At 37.1% G+C, this 16,391-nt stretch overlaps 1 protein-coding gene across 5 annotated transcripts in view; it reads right to left on the bottom strand.

Moving 5' to 3' along the window:
* Positions 1-1,547: 1,547 nt before the first annotated feature.
* SLC6A15 (solute carrier family 6 member 15) overlaps positions 1,548-16,391 on the bottom strand; it is a 57,244-nt gene continuing 42,400 nt past the window's right edge. For 4 of the 5 annotated variants that reach the window (XM_027543225.1, XM_027543226.1, XM_027543227.1 and 1 more), the window contains 6 exons: positions 14,645-14,886; positions 14,350-14,542; positions 13,282-13,474; positions 10,287-10,446; positions 4,581-4,743; positions 1,555-2,934 (listed from right to left, as the gene is read on the bottom strand). In XM_027543225.1, coding sequence (XP_027399026.1) covers positions 2,563-2,934; positions 4,581-4,743; positions 10,287-10,446; positions 13,282-13,474; positions 14,350-14,542; positions 14,645-14,886 — 1,323 coding nt within the window. In that variant the 3' untranslated portion in view covers positions 1,555-2,562. Of the gene's footprint in view, positions 2,935-4,580; positions 4,744-10,286; positions 10,447-13,281; positions 13,475-14,349; positions 14,543-14,644; positions 14,887-16,391 lie in introns of all 5 variants that reach the window. The other variant, XM_027543224.1, reaches the window with a different exon arrangement.

Below are 16,391 nucleotides of genomic sequence, written 5' to 3'. Positions count from 1 at the left end.
GGGTGAAGAAATGAACGAACAGCTGAAGAATTAACTGAATGAAAAAAGCAGAATTCATTTTACTTTTGTTTCCATGGCCTTAGTTTCCTCATCTGTCATATGAAGGCATTAGAAGGCATTCAGATTCTCTTCCATCTGAAAGGATTCCTGCAATTTTTCCTATTACTCTGAGAATAGAAGACACTATTCTCTAGTGCAAGGCATGTCTCCAAATTATACATCAGCTGCCCTTTGGCAGGAGAGGGAGTGTACAGGGATGTGTGCTACTTGGCCGTATACTATCACGTTAAGCTAAAGGTTGGCAGGTAAAGTAAGCATTTGCTACAGCAGTTCTAACGTTGGGATAGCTTATGGAAGAAAACACTATTTCAACATGAAAACAAACAAAATTTATATTACCTTAACTTCTGAAATAAAGAGGCAGATTTATGTGCCTTCACATGAAACACTGTAGAAAATAAATTATTTCTTGACATAAGTAAGATTCATAGGGAAGAATGCAGAACGCTGTCATTTTATAGAGAGTATATGTTGAGTGTCTCCATAAAGACACCTAAGAAACTGGTAATGGTGGTTGCCTTCAAGGATGGAAAATGGATGACAAGGAGAAATTTTGAAGGGGGGATTTAATTTACACTGAATTATGACAATTTTTGAGTCCATATAATGTGAATATATTCCCTATCTATAAAATATTCTTGAAGTGAAACAAAATACTGTATTAGTGAAGATGAAAAAAAAAAACAAAACTCTTAAGTTTTAGTCACCAGTGGAATTATATTTTAAATGCAGTGATGTAGTCTGTTAGTATGTCCATAGCAGATGAAGAATATTTGGCCAAAATAAATCAATGGATACAGTGTGTACACTACCTCTCCTCTTTTGCTGCTTTATCCATCATTATTTTTAAAATATGACCAATATAGTGGTAGGACAGTCAAATAAAATCTTTTTAACTAGATGACACTCAATGGAGTTCTGCTTCATCCAACCTCATATATACAACAGTTTCATAGAAATCGTCATCACTTTTTTACACTTCGAGACAATACCAATCCAGCAAGCAGTTCACCTCTGCATGTGATTTCCTGGGAGCCTATAAGTATTTTTCCAAGAATTGTGAGACTACGTTGTTAATGTTGCTGTTTAGTTGCTTGGTCTCATCTGACTCTTTCGTGATCTCACAGACTGTAGCCCACCAGACTCCTCTGGCCATGGGATTTCCCAGACATGAATACTGGAGTGCATTGCCATTTCCTTCTCCAGGGGATCTTCCCGACCCAGGGACTGAACCTACATCTCCTCAATTGCAGGTGAATTCTTTACCACTGAGCCTCCTGGGAAGCTCGTGAGACTACATTCAAACACCATTTAGCCATAATACTCTCCTTTTCTTTTGTCTCTAAAGTGGTGGTAACTCTATTAGTCAATCTATTAATCCCTCTTGGAATGTGATGATTAATTATTATGAAAAGCCTAAGTGCTGGCAGAGGTGCAAGACAATCCCATTCAGGTAGCACAAGAGAAATCAATGAGGGAAACAAACATCATTTTTGAACTTTATTTGTTGCTTAAAATGTAATGCCATACAAGTTTAACAATCACTTAAAAAAGGATTTTTATTTGCATAAAACAGAAGCAAAACAGAAAGATATGAAATAAAATGCCATCTTGCTTCAAGTTTTCAAATCAGTACTTAGAGTACTAATATATAGCTATATACACTGCAAGTATATTATAGAAATATACTATGAGTAATCTTGAAACCACAATAAATATCAAGTAGGTTTTTAGGCACACGGCATAGAAAAATGCGGAGTCAGCTTAATTCTTGAGAGTGCTGAGTGACTCATTCTGAGATCATTTTCACACACATGTATTTTACACAAAATATACAGCCATCACACACACGATCCCCAGTCACTTCTGAATTTCACCTTTCATCCCAGCATCAGTGCCTTCTTATTCTTTGATACTATTGCTCTATACAGCTATTACATAAGAAAATACTTTGCAGTTTTCTTCAACTAATAGCCTAAGAAGGTATCAATGCTACCAAAATAAGTGCAGCCTATCTACACGATATGTTCATGGAAGTGTGCTGAGCGGCACCAGCTTACAGAACTGTTTATTTTAATCCTGGGGGTTACCCTGAAGGCAAACTTAATCGATTTTGAAGTATACCATTTTTGAGTTTCCCATAGCATGACAGCCAGAAATTGTTAGAAACTGAGGTAACACCTATTTTTATAGAGATAGGAATCCCTGGAAAAGACAAATGCCAGAAGTATTTTTAAAACTTCCGATCAATGTGGACCTCAGTCAGTTATTGTATACTTTGTCTGTGACTCTTTCTGCTCAAATGTAAACCGAAGATTCCAAAGGAATGGTCAAGCTGAATTTACCCTTGCTGTTAGGATTAAAGATCACAGCCATGGAACACCTGAGATCACCCTCTGATAAGCGAAGTCTGACGCTTCTCTTAGTAGAGCCAATGTTCATTAATAAAAATGAACCAAATAACACTCACTGATTTCTGCACCCCCCGCCCTCCACCTCCAGCTACAAGTCAGATTCCGGCATGTCTGGCATGTCGGCCATCAAGTACCCTATCCCATAGCGTCCGTTGGGAGCTGTATCCAGAGTTGGCGATCCACTCTGTTTTCGATAAATATTTTTACCGAAATTTGGAGAGGACATCTCGCTTGATATCTTGCCATGAATGAGGCTTGCATCATCTCCCTCTAAGTTTACGGGCTCCTTCAGGACCCTTCCTCTCTTATAGGTCACAGATGCTAAATTACCAGAACTATCATCTATCAGGTTGCAGCGGCGGATGATGAAGACAACTGGGATGGGCAATATTGCCAGGACCATCAGAGAGATACAGATGACCATCCCCCACGTTGGGTAGCTCAGAAATTTCTCAGATGCCTGTTAAAGTCAAAAAATAATTATTAATCATCTAGCATTCTCTGCAGGGATGTGAAAAAAATATATTTATCTCAGGTTTATAAGCAAAGAACCTGGGCTAATCTTGTGACTGATTAATAAATTGCTGTGGAAGTGACAGTAAGCAACTTCCAAGGCAAAGCCTTAAAAGCCTGATGATTTCTGCCTCTGTGTCTTAGATGCTACCCTAAGCCCATAATGCCTGGAAGAAGTCAAGAATGAAAGCTCACAGAGAGAGCCCAGCTCTCCAAGTTCAGTCAACTGCATGAGTTGACTCAAGCAAGACCCAGAGAAGAATCTTCTCGCTTATCCACAAAACCCTAAGAAATAATAAGTCAGCACTGCTTTCAGTTATTAAGTTGTGGGTCATTGTTACTAAGCAATGGATACCTGTTATATGTGCCACATCACGTTTCTGCTGCTGCTGCTAAGTCGCTTCAGTCGTGTCTGACTCTGTGCGACCCCATGGACGGCAGCCCACCAGGCTCCTCCATCCACAGGATTCACCAGGCAAGAATACTGGAGTGGGTTGCCATTTCCTTCTCCACATTACCTTTCTAGAATCTGAAATTAAATTTTGAACTACATTTGTCCCCAAGGGTTTTGATAAAGGATAGCCGACTTATTTTTTTAGAATAGTCATGAATTGAGTTGTTGTATAGAATTAGTGACCATAGAATAAAGGTCAGGGGTAGCTCTAAAAATTAAGCATTCTAATTTTCTAATAGACAATATATATCTTGTGACTGCATTACGATGTAGCTAATGCAGCTTGAGAAAAGAAACTGAATGCTGCTGCTGCTGCTAAGTCGCTTCAGTCATGTCTGACTCTGTGTGACCCCATAGACAGCAGCCCACCAGGCTCCCCCATCCCTGGGATTCTCCAGGCAAGAATACTGGAGTGGTGGGTTGCCATTTCCTTCTCCAATGCATGAAAGTGAAAAGTGAAAGTGAAGTCACTCAGTCGGGTCCGACTCTTCGTGACCCCATGGACTGCAGCCCACCAGGCTCCTCCGTCTATGGGATTTTCCAGGCAAGAGTACTGGAGTGGGGTGCCATTGCCTTCTCCAATGCATGAAAGTGAAAAGTGAAAGTGAAGTTGCTCAGTCGTGTCTGACTCTTAGCGACCCCATGGACTGCAGCCTACCAGGCTCCTCCAATCCATGGGATTTTCCAGGCAAGAGTACTGAATATTCACGGCTAATAGAAGACAGGCAAAACTCTACTTCAATATTTATTTAAATTATATCTACATTGTTGATGCATATTTTCATTGGCATAGAGTGTCTTAGATATGATTTCATAAATTTATGCAGGAAAAATTTCTGGTGGTTTGATCAATATGTTCTCTAGCGTCAAAAGCCTAAATAATTATTGGTCCATCTATGGTGATATGGATAAAATTACTTAAACGAGGTCCAAGTCAATGTTTCTTACATACTAAAAATATTCATTACAAATAAAAAAACATACATATTTGGGGCCAAACAAAACATAAATCTTAAGATCCCTGCATAAAAGCAGTACCACCCATTAAACAGCAAATTATACTGAAAAAAGTGAAAGCCAAAAACCTCTAAAATGATATTCTGTGTATTCTTTTATCTGACTTCTTCTTTTTATTTTACCTTATCTTCCATCCATGCATTATAGCCAGGAGGACTTAATCCCATATTCACAATGCTAGCGATCAGCAGTGATAACAGCATTAGAGGAGAAATATATTTCCACATATAGTAGTAATATCTATTGGGAGTAAAGCCCAGCATATCCTTTAGGTCTTCCATAAACCTAAATAGAAAGAAATAATTTAATTATTCCTCGAGTTAAGGTAGCTATATTAAAATATGCTAAATTAAATGTCCTTTAAAATGTGCATTATGTCAATGGTTTGACCAGGGTTAAACATGATACCCTATGACACTTTCTACTGAATCTAAAAGTCACATTGGAAGATGACGTAACAATTAAGAACATTTATAATGTAAAATGGAACCAGTGTACTGTACTTTTTATTTGGAGGAAGTCCCCTTAAGCCAATTATTGGAAAGTGAAAGTGAAGTCACTCAGTTGTGTCTGACTCTTTGCGACCCCATGGACTGTAGCCTACCAGGCTCCTTTATCCATGGAATTTCCAGGCAAGAGTACTGGAGTGGGTTGCCATTTCCTTCTCTAGGGGATCTTCCCAATCCAGGGATCAAACTCAGGTCTCCCACATTGCAGCCAGACACTTTACATCTGAGCCACCAGGGAAGCCCATTTATAATTATTGGAATGTCTCCTCCAACTGATGACCTTCCATGCTATGAACACAATATTTGCAATACATTAAAATTTCCTTGTTTCTCTCTTTTTTAAAAAATTTATTTAGAGATAATTAACTCACATCATCCAATCCAACTGATCCAAACTCTCATTTCTGTTTTCAGTCTGATGTCATTTGATTGAAAGAGGGTGCACACATTATGATTCTTTGATTTTTTATTTTTTTCTGAACTCCTTTCTTCATCTCTGCTAAGTGCCTCCTAACCTCTGTGTCATTTCTGTCATTCTTTTTTTAAATGAGCTGGGCACTCTGTCCCGTAGTTTCCAACAGTTTAGATTTTGCTGTTAATAATTGCATCCCACACTGTTGGCTTCACAAGTGTATCTCATCCTCCTATTTCCTGTGAATTAGCACTTAGACTGAGTAATGATTAGACTTATGTGTTTGTTTTTTAAAGTCAAGTTATTGAGACATTATTTACCTCAAATAAGATTTGCTTTTTCTTTTTTTGGCTGCATGGCTTGTGGGATCTTAGTTCCCAGAACAGGGATCAAACCCAGGGCCCCAGAAGTGAGAGCGCTAAGTCCCAACCACTGAACCACCAAGGACTTCCGCACATTCACACTTTACAGCTGTATGATGTTAACGCTATCAGGAGCATGTCGCCATTACATACTGGTTTATATCCCTTAATATTTAATTCGAGATAAAATATGTACTGCCCATCCACCAGTCTTGTACTAATGTTTCTGTAGACTTTTTGGTTGTCTAAAGCTAGTTCTCCAGTAGATTCTTCAAAAAGGGATCACAGTGACTATATTCCCTAATTTCTTGCATGTTTAAAATTATTTATGGTCACTATATTTGAATATCAGGTCAGCTGAATTTAAAATCTGTAGTTTACATTTTCTTTCTTCGAAAATCATAAATATGTCTATGTAAGATTGTTACAAAAATTTTGTTGACTATCAGATTTTTCTATTGTAAATGATTTGTTTGGTACTATTTTTTACCTGCATGCATGCTTTTTTTTTTTGGTCTCCAAGTAACATCCTAGGCTTTGTCTTGGTGTCAGCCTTTATGTCTGTTTCTTCCAACTATATCATTTGCCCTTTCAACACTCAAGTTATTTGCTTCGGTATGTTTCTTTAATTACAGTTTTCAGAGTTATTTTCCAGCCACTGCGTTTAGAGGTCCTCATTGCACAAATGTTGAATCATCTTTGCTTGACTGCTGTTTCTGTTCATTTTCTTATCCTTGGTGATTTCTTTTTGATTTTAAAAAGTATTCTTCCTTTCTAGCTTCTAATTCTTGAGGAGATATATATTGTACTTGTTTTCGTTTTAATTTGACTTCATGTATTAAGTGATTTTTCTGTTATACACAATTGTTTCCTGAGTTCTATCACCTCTGTTTTCAAATCTCCCTTGTCTCTAGTTATAATATTTCTCAATTTTAAAATAACTGATATATGCTATTCTTTTGTGGCTTCTATCATTTTTCAACACTATTTCAACTTCATTTTGAAATCTTATGAGTTTTTCATCTGTTTTGCTTGTGTGGATTTGTTATCTGAAGGGATATTATTCTGCTCCTTTCTGCTTTTTTTTAATGACTTTTGTTTATGATTTAACCACATTTATGTGAAATAAAATTTCCTGAATTTTGGAGAGGGAAGGATACATGGGCATTGCTTCTTTTTTTTTTTTTAATTATTTACTTCTTTTTGGCTGCATTTGGGTCTTTGGTGCTGCACGGACTTTCTCTAGCTGTGGTAAGCGGAGACTACCAGTTGCAGTGTGTGGGCTTCTCATTCCTGTCGTGGAGCACAGACCCTATAGCATGTGGGCTCAGTATCTGTGGCATACAGGCTTAGCTGCCCCGTGGCAGGTGGGATCTTCCTGGACCAGGGATTGAACCTGTGTCCCCTGCACTGGCAGGCAGGCTCTCAACCACTGGAACACCGGGGAAGCCCCTCCTCTCTATTTTTGCAAAGTAATCAAAAGAGGCGGCCTCATAGTTTATCAGTTTTTTTTTTTTTTTTTTTTTAACCTCTGTTCTCTTTCTCGTATTTACTTGGACTTCCTTTTCCAACACTTCTACTGCCTATCTCCTGCTCAGTTCCGGTTTTGCTCCCACCACTTTGTTCTCAGTGCAGAGCTTTATCTTGGAAGAGAACTCTGGGTTGTTCATTTCAAGATTTTAGAGACCACTTTGTTCCAGCACTGATGATCTTGTTGTGTTTGGATCCCTCTGCAATCTGCGAAATGAGGCCAAAGATACCACTTCTCCCAGTTTAGCTCACTATCTTCAGGTTAATCAGCCTCCCACACATTGCAGGGAGGACCTGGGAATGAGTAGAGAGCTGTCAGAGGCCCAGCTGTGTATCCACTACCATCACCCTCACGGATGTGACACCGCACAGCTTCTGTGGCTGCCAGTGGTTTGTCCCAACCTTTCATATTTGAGGGTCCACGGGAATATGTTCTTTCTGGTGTCCATGGGTATTTGGTTTTGCCTTCTAGTCATTCTTTTTCTCCTTCATTTTAAAAAGGAAACTTGGGGAAATGCAATCTATGCAGCCATCACTTTCAGCATCATAGGATCTTCCTTCTCATTTTCTCTCAATCATATTTCTTCCTAATCTTTTAACCCAGGGATCAAACCCAGGTCTCCTGTAGTGCAGGCAGATTCTTTACCGACTGAGCTACCGGGAAGCCCATACAATATTTCTTTTTCTGCATCTGAGTTTGCTATCTCAAACGTTTAGGTTCTGGAAGGCTTATTTCTCTCAACCCTGTCTCTGGAAATTTAGGTAAACGTGGCAGATCACAGAGCAGAACTGAGCTCATGAAAACACTGAAGGTGAACAGGAGGAACATAAGATTCCTGCAGACGTTTAAAGGAGGGAAAAGTGATTAAATAAGAGCATTTTAAACAAGAGAACTCCAATTGTGCTCCTTGGACAAGCTATGAGCTTTAGAGACCAACAGATCTGGTTTCAAATCATACCTCCATAATTTCTAAATGTATATCTTAGTCCTTCTGAACTTCATTTTTGGCATGCTCAAGAAAGATAATACCCATCTTGGAGAGTTATTCTTAGGATCATAGACAACATATGCAAAGCACACTATCTTACAAACAGCAGAAATTTATAGATCCAAGTATTATTAGTAGTATTATTCCTATTGTTGTTATAATGATTATTATCTAGGAACTACTAAAAAGAAATATTTACCACTATGCCTATTGTAAATGATGAACAGTCTAAATGGAAAACTAAATTATGATCCTACTGATCCATAGATCAGTCCAGTAAGAGTATCAAATTCCAACACAGTGCAGGTGAGGAGTTGGGGGTAGCTCAGTAGACTATAGAAATATCTGGTTTTGAAATTAAAGTTAAAAGCCCTGATTCTACAACTAAGATACTGTGTCCGCCTATAGAAGGCAGGCCAATTGTACATCTGTGATGAGTAATATTAGTCACCACAGAATACTGTTACGAGGATTAAGACAATGCATACAGCATTCCCCTGATGATTAGTGATGTTGACAACTTTTCATGTATCTGTTGATGATCTGTATATATTCTTTGGAAAAATTCAGGTCCTTTGTCCGTTGTTTAATTGACTTCTTTTTTTTTTTTTTTTGCTACTGAGTCATAAGTCCTTATACATTGTGGATATTAACACCTTTTTGGATATTTGATTTGCAAATATTTTTCTCATTCAATAGGTTACCTTTTTATTTTCTTGATCATTTCTTTGGCTGTGAAGCCATTTTATTTTGATGTAGTAATACTCCATGGAGTCGCAAGAGTCAGATACGGCTTAGCAACTAAACAATATACAGCTATTACCACTATTGCTATTTAGTACATGATCATTAAATGTAAATTTTCCTACCTCTCCTTGCCTGCAGCTTTTTAGAATAATGAAATATTCTCTAAGTTTTGTCACAAAGCTCACTAAGTATAATAATGTTCTTTATGTTGTTGAAGAGAACTCTGGTCCTCATTCAGTGAACTTATTTCTCCATCAGAGAAACCTCTAATAAGCTTGATGGTCTTACTGCCTTAATCCTTACAAGCTAACTGAAGACAACAAATTTAAACAATATTGGACAAGGTCTCCAGAAATGTTTTTCTTCTGAGATTACTCTAATGCTTCATTTCACACAAGTTTACATACTTTTCAGACCAAGCAAGTATATAATTTAAAGATTTAGGCATCTAGTGAATTCAAGTCATGACTCCATAAATATGTATAGTGAATGCTATATATATCTTAAAGCAGTGATATATATATATATCTTCCCAAAATGGTCCTGCTACACAAAACATTGTGTAACATGATAAAATAAAGCATTTTATCAATCCTTCTTGTAAAACAGGTTGGCAACATAATTAGAGGTATAGACTTCAGAGTTAAGTAAAATTGGTCTTTTGTGGTTCAGATGGTAAAGAATCTGCCTACAATGGAGAAGACCTGGGTTCAATCCCTGGGTTGGGAAGATCCTCTGGAGGAGGACATGGCAGCCCACTCCAGTATTCTTGCGTGGAGAATCCCCATGGATAGAGGAGCTTGGTGAGCTACAGTCCATGGGGTCACAAAGAGTCGGACACAACTGAGTGACTAAACACAGCACAGCACAAAAACGGCTCTGAATCCCAGCTCTGCCTCTGTTCAGGTGTGTGATGAGCAAGTCACTTGGTGTCTCACTAAGCCTGCATTTTCTTATGTGTGAAGTGGAGATAACAACGGCTCAAAACAGCTTAACAAGGTTCTTGGAACTTAGTCAATATACACAAGCTCTTGGAAGTTCCTATTTAATAACCAGAATTAAATCAAAGCTCCAGAATCCTAAACCTCATTACCATTTACACTGTTCTATCTCATCACCTAATAAGGAGATGCACTTTGTTAAAACTGTTGAATGGAGAAGAGCCTGCATAAGATTTGATTTTTGTAGCAAGGCATTTTTTCCTCCAGTCATTTTTCTCCTAAGTGAGATACATATCAAAGCAGAGATGTAAAATGGATGCATAAGCGAATATACTTACTTATCTATGCCATAAACAAAGGATACGGCAATATTCTCCAAAATGACGACAATTAGCAGAGGCAGGGTTGCAGAATAGTCATCAAACATTGTAACAAAGTAGTTTCCAGAGCGTTGCACAAATATCAGGCCAATACAAAATGCCAGAAGACAGCAGATAACTGAACAAAAGGAATAAATTAAAAAAAAATAAGACCTTGTCAGAATCAAGTCTTTTAAACTGCATTATAAATTATTATATGCACTTTGTTTCTACTTTTTATAAGTTGTCAATAATATGAATAGGATACTTTTCCTGATACCATGGAATATATTGTGAATTAGTTACCTGAATTTAGCCCTGGATTTAATAGGAATTCATTGTAGGACAGTAACTCAATTCATCTCCTTGAGTCTGTGGAAATGTATGTACCAAGCCCAAATAACAAACAAGGCAAAACAGAGAAGATAACAGTATAAATCTCCATACACATGTCTCATTATTAATAGAAAAGTGATCTTTTCAGGCAGCAAATGTTCATAGGTCATTTCTACTTTTAATAATGTTTTCTAGTTTTGGAAGCAACATTGAAATTTCAAATTAATCATGAGATGAATGTGCCTTATAAGACTGATAACATATATTTTTATATTTTATTGAAATATCATTACTGTTAAAGCATAATTTAAAAAAAAAAAAAGTTTGACCCCTTAGTAATAACCTATACTCTACCTTGATATTGCCTGGGCAGATGAGTTGGAAATACAATTATGACAGGGTTGGCCAACCAGATTCTCCAATTAATTAAGAAGAATAGTCTAAAAGGAGTTTCTATAGGAGTATTGCCGAAAGATGCAGACACTTCCAACCAGATACCACTACCATAGAAATTTAGAGAGAATCCTGGAATCCATATACTATTCACATATTTTTGTTAGACTCTTTGTTCTCTCATGCATGTTAGTAGAGAAGCCCTCAAAAATAAGAGATGACTGGGCTGTCTTTCTCAACTCCCTATTAGCAGAAGTGAGTAAAAACGGCAGAAGTGGGGCAGGTGGAGGCGGTTCAGAAGGAGAGAAAACAGGCATCCCTGGGTCCCATCCAATGGAGGCTCCTGAACAATCTCAATAAGTATGGGTGAAATTAAGCCATTTCATTCATCTTGTGAGTGCTAGGCTAGTGGTATGAGTTACATCATCCATAAGTAAATATTATATATAAACACATCGGGTAGAAAAGGAAAGACATTAAGAGCATTTACTTGGAGTCTAACACATACTGAAATATTTAAATGCTTGTCACAGCAAATCATACTCAAAGTCTCAGGATGGAAGTAGCAGAGCTTAGATTTGAACCATGGCCTGTATCACACTTACTCTCGCCTAATTGCATCATAGTATAAGTAGGAAGAAAGTGTACTCTAGGTGGTACAGACACTGAGAGCCTCGCTGACGAGGTGAGAGGAACAGATAATAAGTAACTTAGATCTAAGTCCTACCGTCATATCAAAGCAGACAAAAACATTTGACAAACGTGGTGGGGGAACATTTCCTCAAAGTAAATGACTTGAAGTAAAAGTATGATCCCAAAATACAGGTAAAGGGAGTACAGAGTATATTCCTCTTTACTCTGATCTACTAAGTCTTCCACTGGGAGTTGGCAAATACGCCCATGTGTGTCCGCCCCCCCGCAACACACACACACACTGTTGCTGTTCCCTTAATTTTGCAAGCCCTATTATATTAGGAGGGTTGAGATGCTGGGAAAGATGAGGAAAGCAGCAAAGATGACAGTTATTTAGTCTGCATGTCAGAGGATATTGATAGCCTTAAAATAAATAGAAACTGCAGAAGCAGAGCGGGCCTTTCAGGAAAAGAAAGAGATACATTTCTCATTTGTATCCAACTGAATTAAAGAAATCTAGATGTACATCTGACAAACTGCTGAAATTGTTTAGACTCACACTAAGCAGAGCAATGAGTGGCAAGGGTATATATGCATTGGCAAGTTATTGACACGTAAATGACTACTGAATCGTTCAGAGCTAAAAAGTGAGCCTGGGGAGGAGCTTGTGCCCCACTGGCCAGCATTCAAGATCATCTGTATATTTTTTTCCAATTAATTTTTGCATCACTTACCAACACTGTTGCTGCACTCTGGTCTAGCAGCTTCCTTGCTGCTTCCTTTGTCTCTGTTTGGGTGTTCTTACTAACTAAAACTATCCTCTGACACCTGAGAAGATTGCCTTTTCTCATTCAATTTCCATGCCTTCTGCTGATAGTTCCCTCATATATTTAGATGATCTTTGCTGCTTCTTAATTCTCAGAACATATAGTCTTTATCACGCTGTCAGTATATTACATGAGACAAGTTTTATCTAACCATGTTGATTTTAATTATCAGTCCTATTCTGATAATTAGAGGGGAGGTTCTCCTATATGTCTGCATCTCTGCTGTAATTTCCCTTACATCCTTGGTATCCCTCAAATGCAAGGATGATGCAATACACAGGCAGTACTTTAATAACTGCAGATTGGACTTATTAACAACTGTCAATATTGATAAATCATGTTATTATCATTCCTTCCTAGATATATTAGCTTCTATCAGGCTACAATTGCTATTTCAAATGGAAACTAAATTTAGGTTTGTCAATGTCAGCTATACACTTTTGAAAAAGCCAATGATCTGAACTTTTTTTTTTAGAATTATTTGACTTGAATACAAAATTATACATGAACATTCTTTGACTTTGTTCTAGTACCAGCACTTCATAATGACATTACTACTAATAAAGAGCAATATAATAAATGGTAACTAATAAATAATAATAATATGATCTACATTAAGTTTCACTTGCCTATTACATAAATCCCTAAATAACAAATACTTCTGAAACATATTAATAAGTGGACTTTAAAAATAAACTCTTTTCCTATTTCCATCTCTGATCAGTCACCAAGAGTAAAAGGGCCTGCTATCAGTTCAATGAAAAGTCAAATACATAAAAACTCACCGGTGAGGATTTCTTTCCTCACTTTGAAAGTGTCCACAACGGGTGTGATGATCCCTTCAATGGTTCCAAACATGCTGCCGAGCCCTAGATTTACCAGCATGAGGAAGAACATCACTGACCAGAAGGGAGACGCGGGGAAATGTGTCATCGCTTCTGTAAAGGCAATAAAAGCTAAACCAGTCCCCTGAACAGCCTGTAAGATACACAGAATAGCCACGTTAGTCAGAGCCACGTGCCGCACTGGCTCTGTATATGAAAAGGCAGGGAAACTCTGAATAATGCAGGACAGTTACTGGAAATAAGCACACTGATAGCATCATGTTGTCTCCTAAGAAATGTGCCTCTAAACAAAATTCAGGGTGATCATATTATCTCATTAAGACCACGGATAGAGCCAAAATTTAAAAATTTAAGAGTAAGTTAGTATTTAAATCTTTCCTTATGGAATTTAAGATTGTTGTGTTAATGATGGCTTCATCTGTAACTTCCTGCACATGATTCTTTATATTTAGTCTCAGGTACATTTAGCTATCTTAAAGCATGTGATTAATGGCCAATTTCTTCATTATATTTTCTTTTTTGGCAAAGTAAAGAGAGGGTGACAATTTATGCAAAGCTATTAATTCACATTCCCCTATATCGTTTTTATTCAAGTATATGACAGTGGCTAGAAAAAGGAGTTAATCATGACTTAACAAACACAAATATTAAGATGGGAGATATCATTCATGTGTCCAAACAATTATGCAATATGTAAATGGTCATCATAATTCAAGTTTTGTGTTAAGTATTATACCAGCAAATGTATCTAATTTCATTTTCTATGTGAAAATCACCTTATTTATATTCATATTTTAAATTATTGTGGCTTCATCAGTGAAACTACTTTTTATAGTAAAGCAAATCTTTCTGATTTAAGAAAATACACTCTCTGAAATAAAGATGAATTTTGAAACAGCATGCTCTTCCTCAGGTATTTTAAAGGTCCTTTTCCTAAAAGAAGTCTTCTGGGTAAGGCATATTTTAAAGTTAATGAGAATTGCTTTAGTGCTTAAACAGACTACTAACTTTATTGAGCTCATCTTCAATTTGACAGGCATTGAGATGAAGTGCAGGAAACTCTTCTTCTTTCACTTTTTGAATGATGTCATAAATTAAGTCATAATCTTCTGCAGTAATAGCTGAAAAGTTGATATGATGGGGAATAATATCTTGACTAATGTTGCCCATTTTCACAAGTTTTATGATCATTTCCGAATTTCTGAAAAGTAAAACAGCATTAATAAACACTTGTGGGTTTGGGAAGGAGATTTTTTTCAAATACAATTATGCCATAAAATGTAAAGAAAATTAATGACTATACTCTGCAATGCATTTCTCATTTATGACATTTGCTTTGAAGCCCAGAACCGCAAACACCACCAGTGTTGCCAGGATAGAAGTAAAAAAATTGATGAAAGACACCAGGACGGCATCAAAGTGGCAGTTGTTGTCTCTCTTATTGTAGCTTGAAAAGGCGATGACGCCACCAAATCCCAGACCTAAGGCAAAGAACACCTGAGCTGCAGCTTCTCTCCACACCTTTGGCTCCAGCATGATTTCCAGCTGTTTAAAATTAAACAGAACAGAAGTCAGCTGCAAAATATTATTTCTCAATAATCTACAAGGAATCGATTCTGTTGTTTAAATATATCATAATGACACACACCCAAAGATATCTGGGGATTATCTGTTCTTAAGGAGAAAGAACAAATTTCTCATTGAGGAATTTTACAAGGAAAATGAATAAGAAAGGCCATAGCCTATAGAACCTTTAGATGGAGATGTTACTTACATGGAGAAAAAAATCATATGGGAAATTTTCAATATCTTTAGGACAAAGCAAAGGACTATTTGAGGGAGAAATGAACTATCTTCGCTTATTTCTATTTCTGTCTTTGTTTTCTTTCCAATGCAACCATAAACCAGTTAGCCATAAAAGTTATAAATTTTATTTAAGTAATGCCCTCAGTTTTGTGTTTTCTGGTGAAGCCTAACAGCCAAAGCAGGTAATAATTATAAGCTGGGTAGAGTTGAACTATTTGTACTTTGCATATTCACATAGGTATTATTCTTTCATTTAGTAGTCTCCTGAAAGCTTTTCCTTTGAAAATTGAAGTAATTCAACCATATAATCTTTAAAGGCGGTTTCAGATCCAAAGTTTTGAAGTTTGGAATCTGTGCTGAACATAATTTTCAAGAAGCTTTACTTCTTAAACAGTTATTGCTGTATGTAACTAAACCTTTTAAATGGAACAATTAATATTAGCCATATTGGGCAAAGACCTCAATAGACAGTTAACTTTGATTTCAGTAATAGTAGTATTTAAATTGGTATTTTATCTCTTTTCACCTTTGCAATGAAATTGCCTTTATCGGGAACAAAGCCAGATGTGGTTAAGAACATGACTTCCATAGACAGTCATTTAATAATCTAAAAATAGTGCATCCTAGGGTAAGTGGCCTGTCCATTCTGAGTTTAATTTTTCTCAACTGAAAGATGAGAGTAACAAAGCATGTAAATACTACTCATCACATTGCCTACCACACTGAGTCCTCAATAACTGCTAACGTATGGACTACAGTAACAGCTACGCTGATAAGCATTGGAAAAGACCCTGATGCTGGAAAAGACTGAGGACAGGAGGAGAAGCGGGTGACAGAGGATGAAATGGTTGAATGGCATTACTGACTCAATGGTCATGAGCAAACTCCAGGAGATAGTGAAGGACAGGGAAGCCTGGCAAGTTGCAGTCCACGAGGTCTCAAAGAGTTGGACACAATCAGCAAATTAAAACCGAACTCATTCAACTATCTCTACTTTTACCACTAGATGGCAGACAATACCTATTTACCAAAGACATTCTGATCATTTCCAATTCAGAAACTGAATCTCCATTCTCTGAGAATATTTTGTGTCCTTAGGAACTTTCTCCCTTACATAAACAACTTAAATTTAAAGGAAATAGAAAACTTTGTATTGTTATTATATTAACTATCACATCCTACAATGGCCTAATACCAATCTTATCAATAGTCCAAAGTGAGCTGAAGAAGTAATTCACTGTATT

The sequence above is a fragment of the Bos indicus x Bos taurus genome, chromosome 5 (genome assembly GCF_003369695.1).
Source record: "Bos indicus x Bos taurus breed Angus x Brahman F1 hybrid chromosome 5, Bos_hybrid_MaternalHap_v2.0, whole genome shotgun sequence".
In the NCBI taxonomy this organism is placed as follows: Eukaryota; Metazoa; Chordata; class Mammalia; order Artiodactyla; family Bovidae; genus Bos; species Bos indicus x Bos taurus.
The sequence above is the reverse complement of the archived record's forward strand: the minus strand, read 5'-3'. Positions and strand labels throughout refer to the sequence as shown.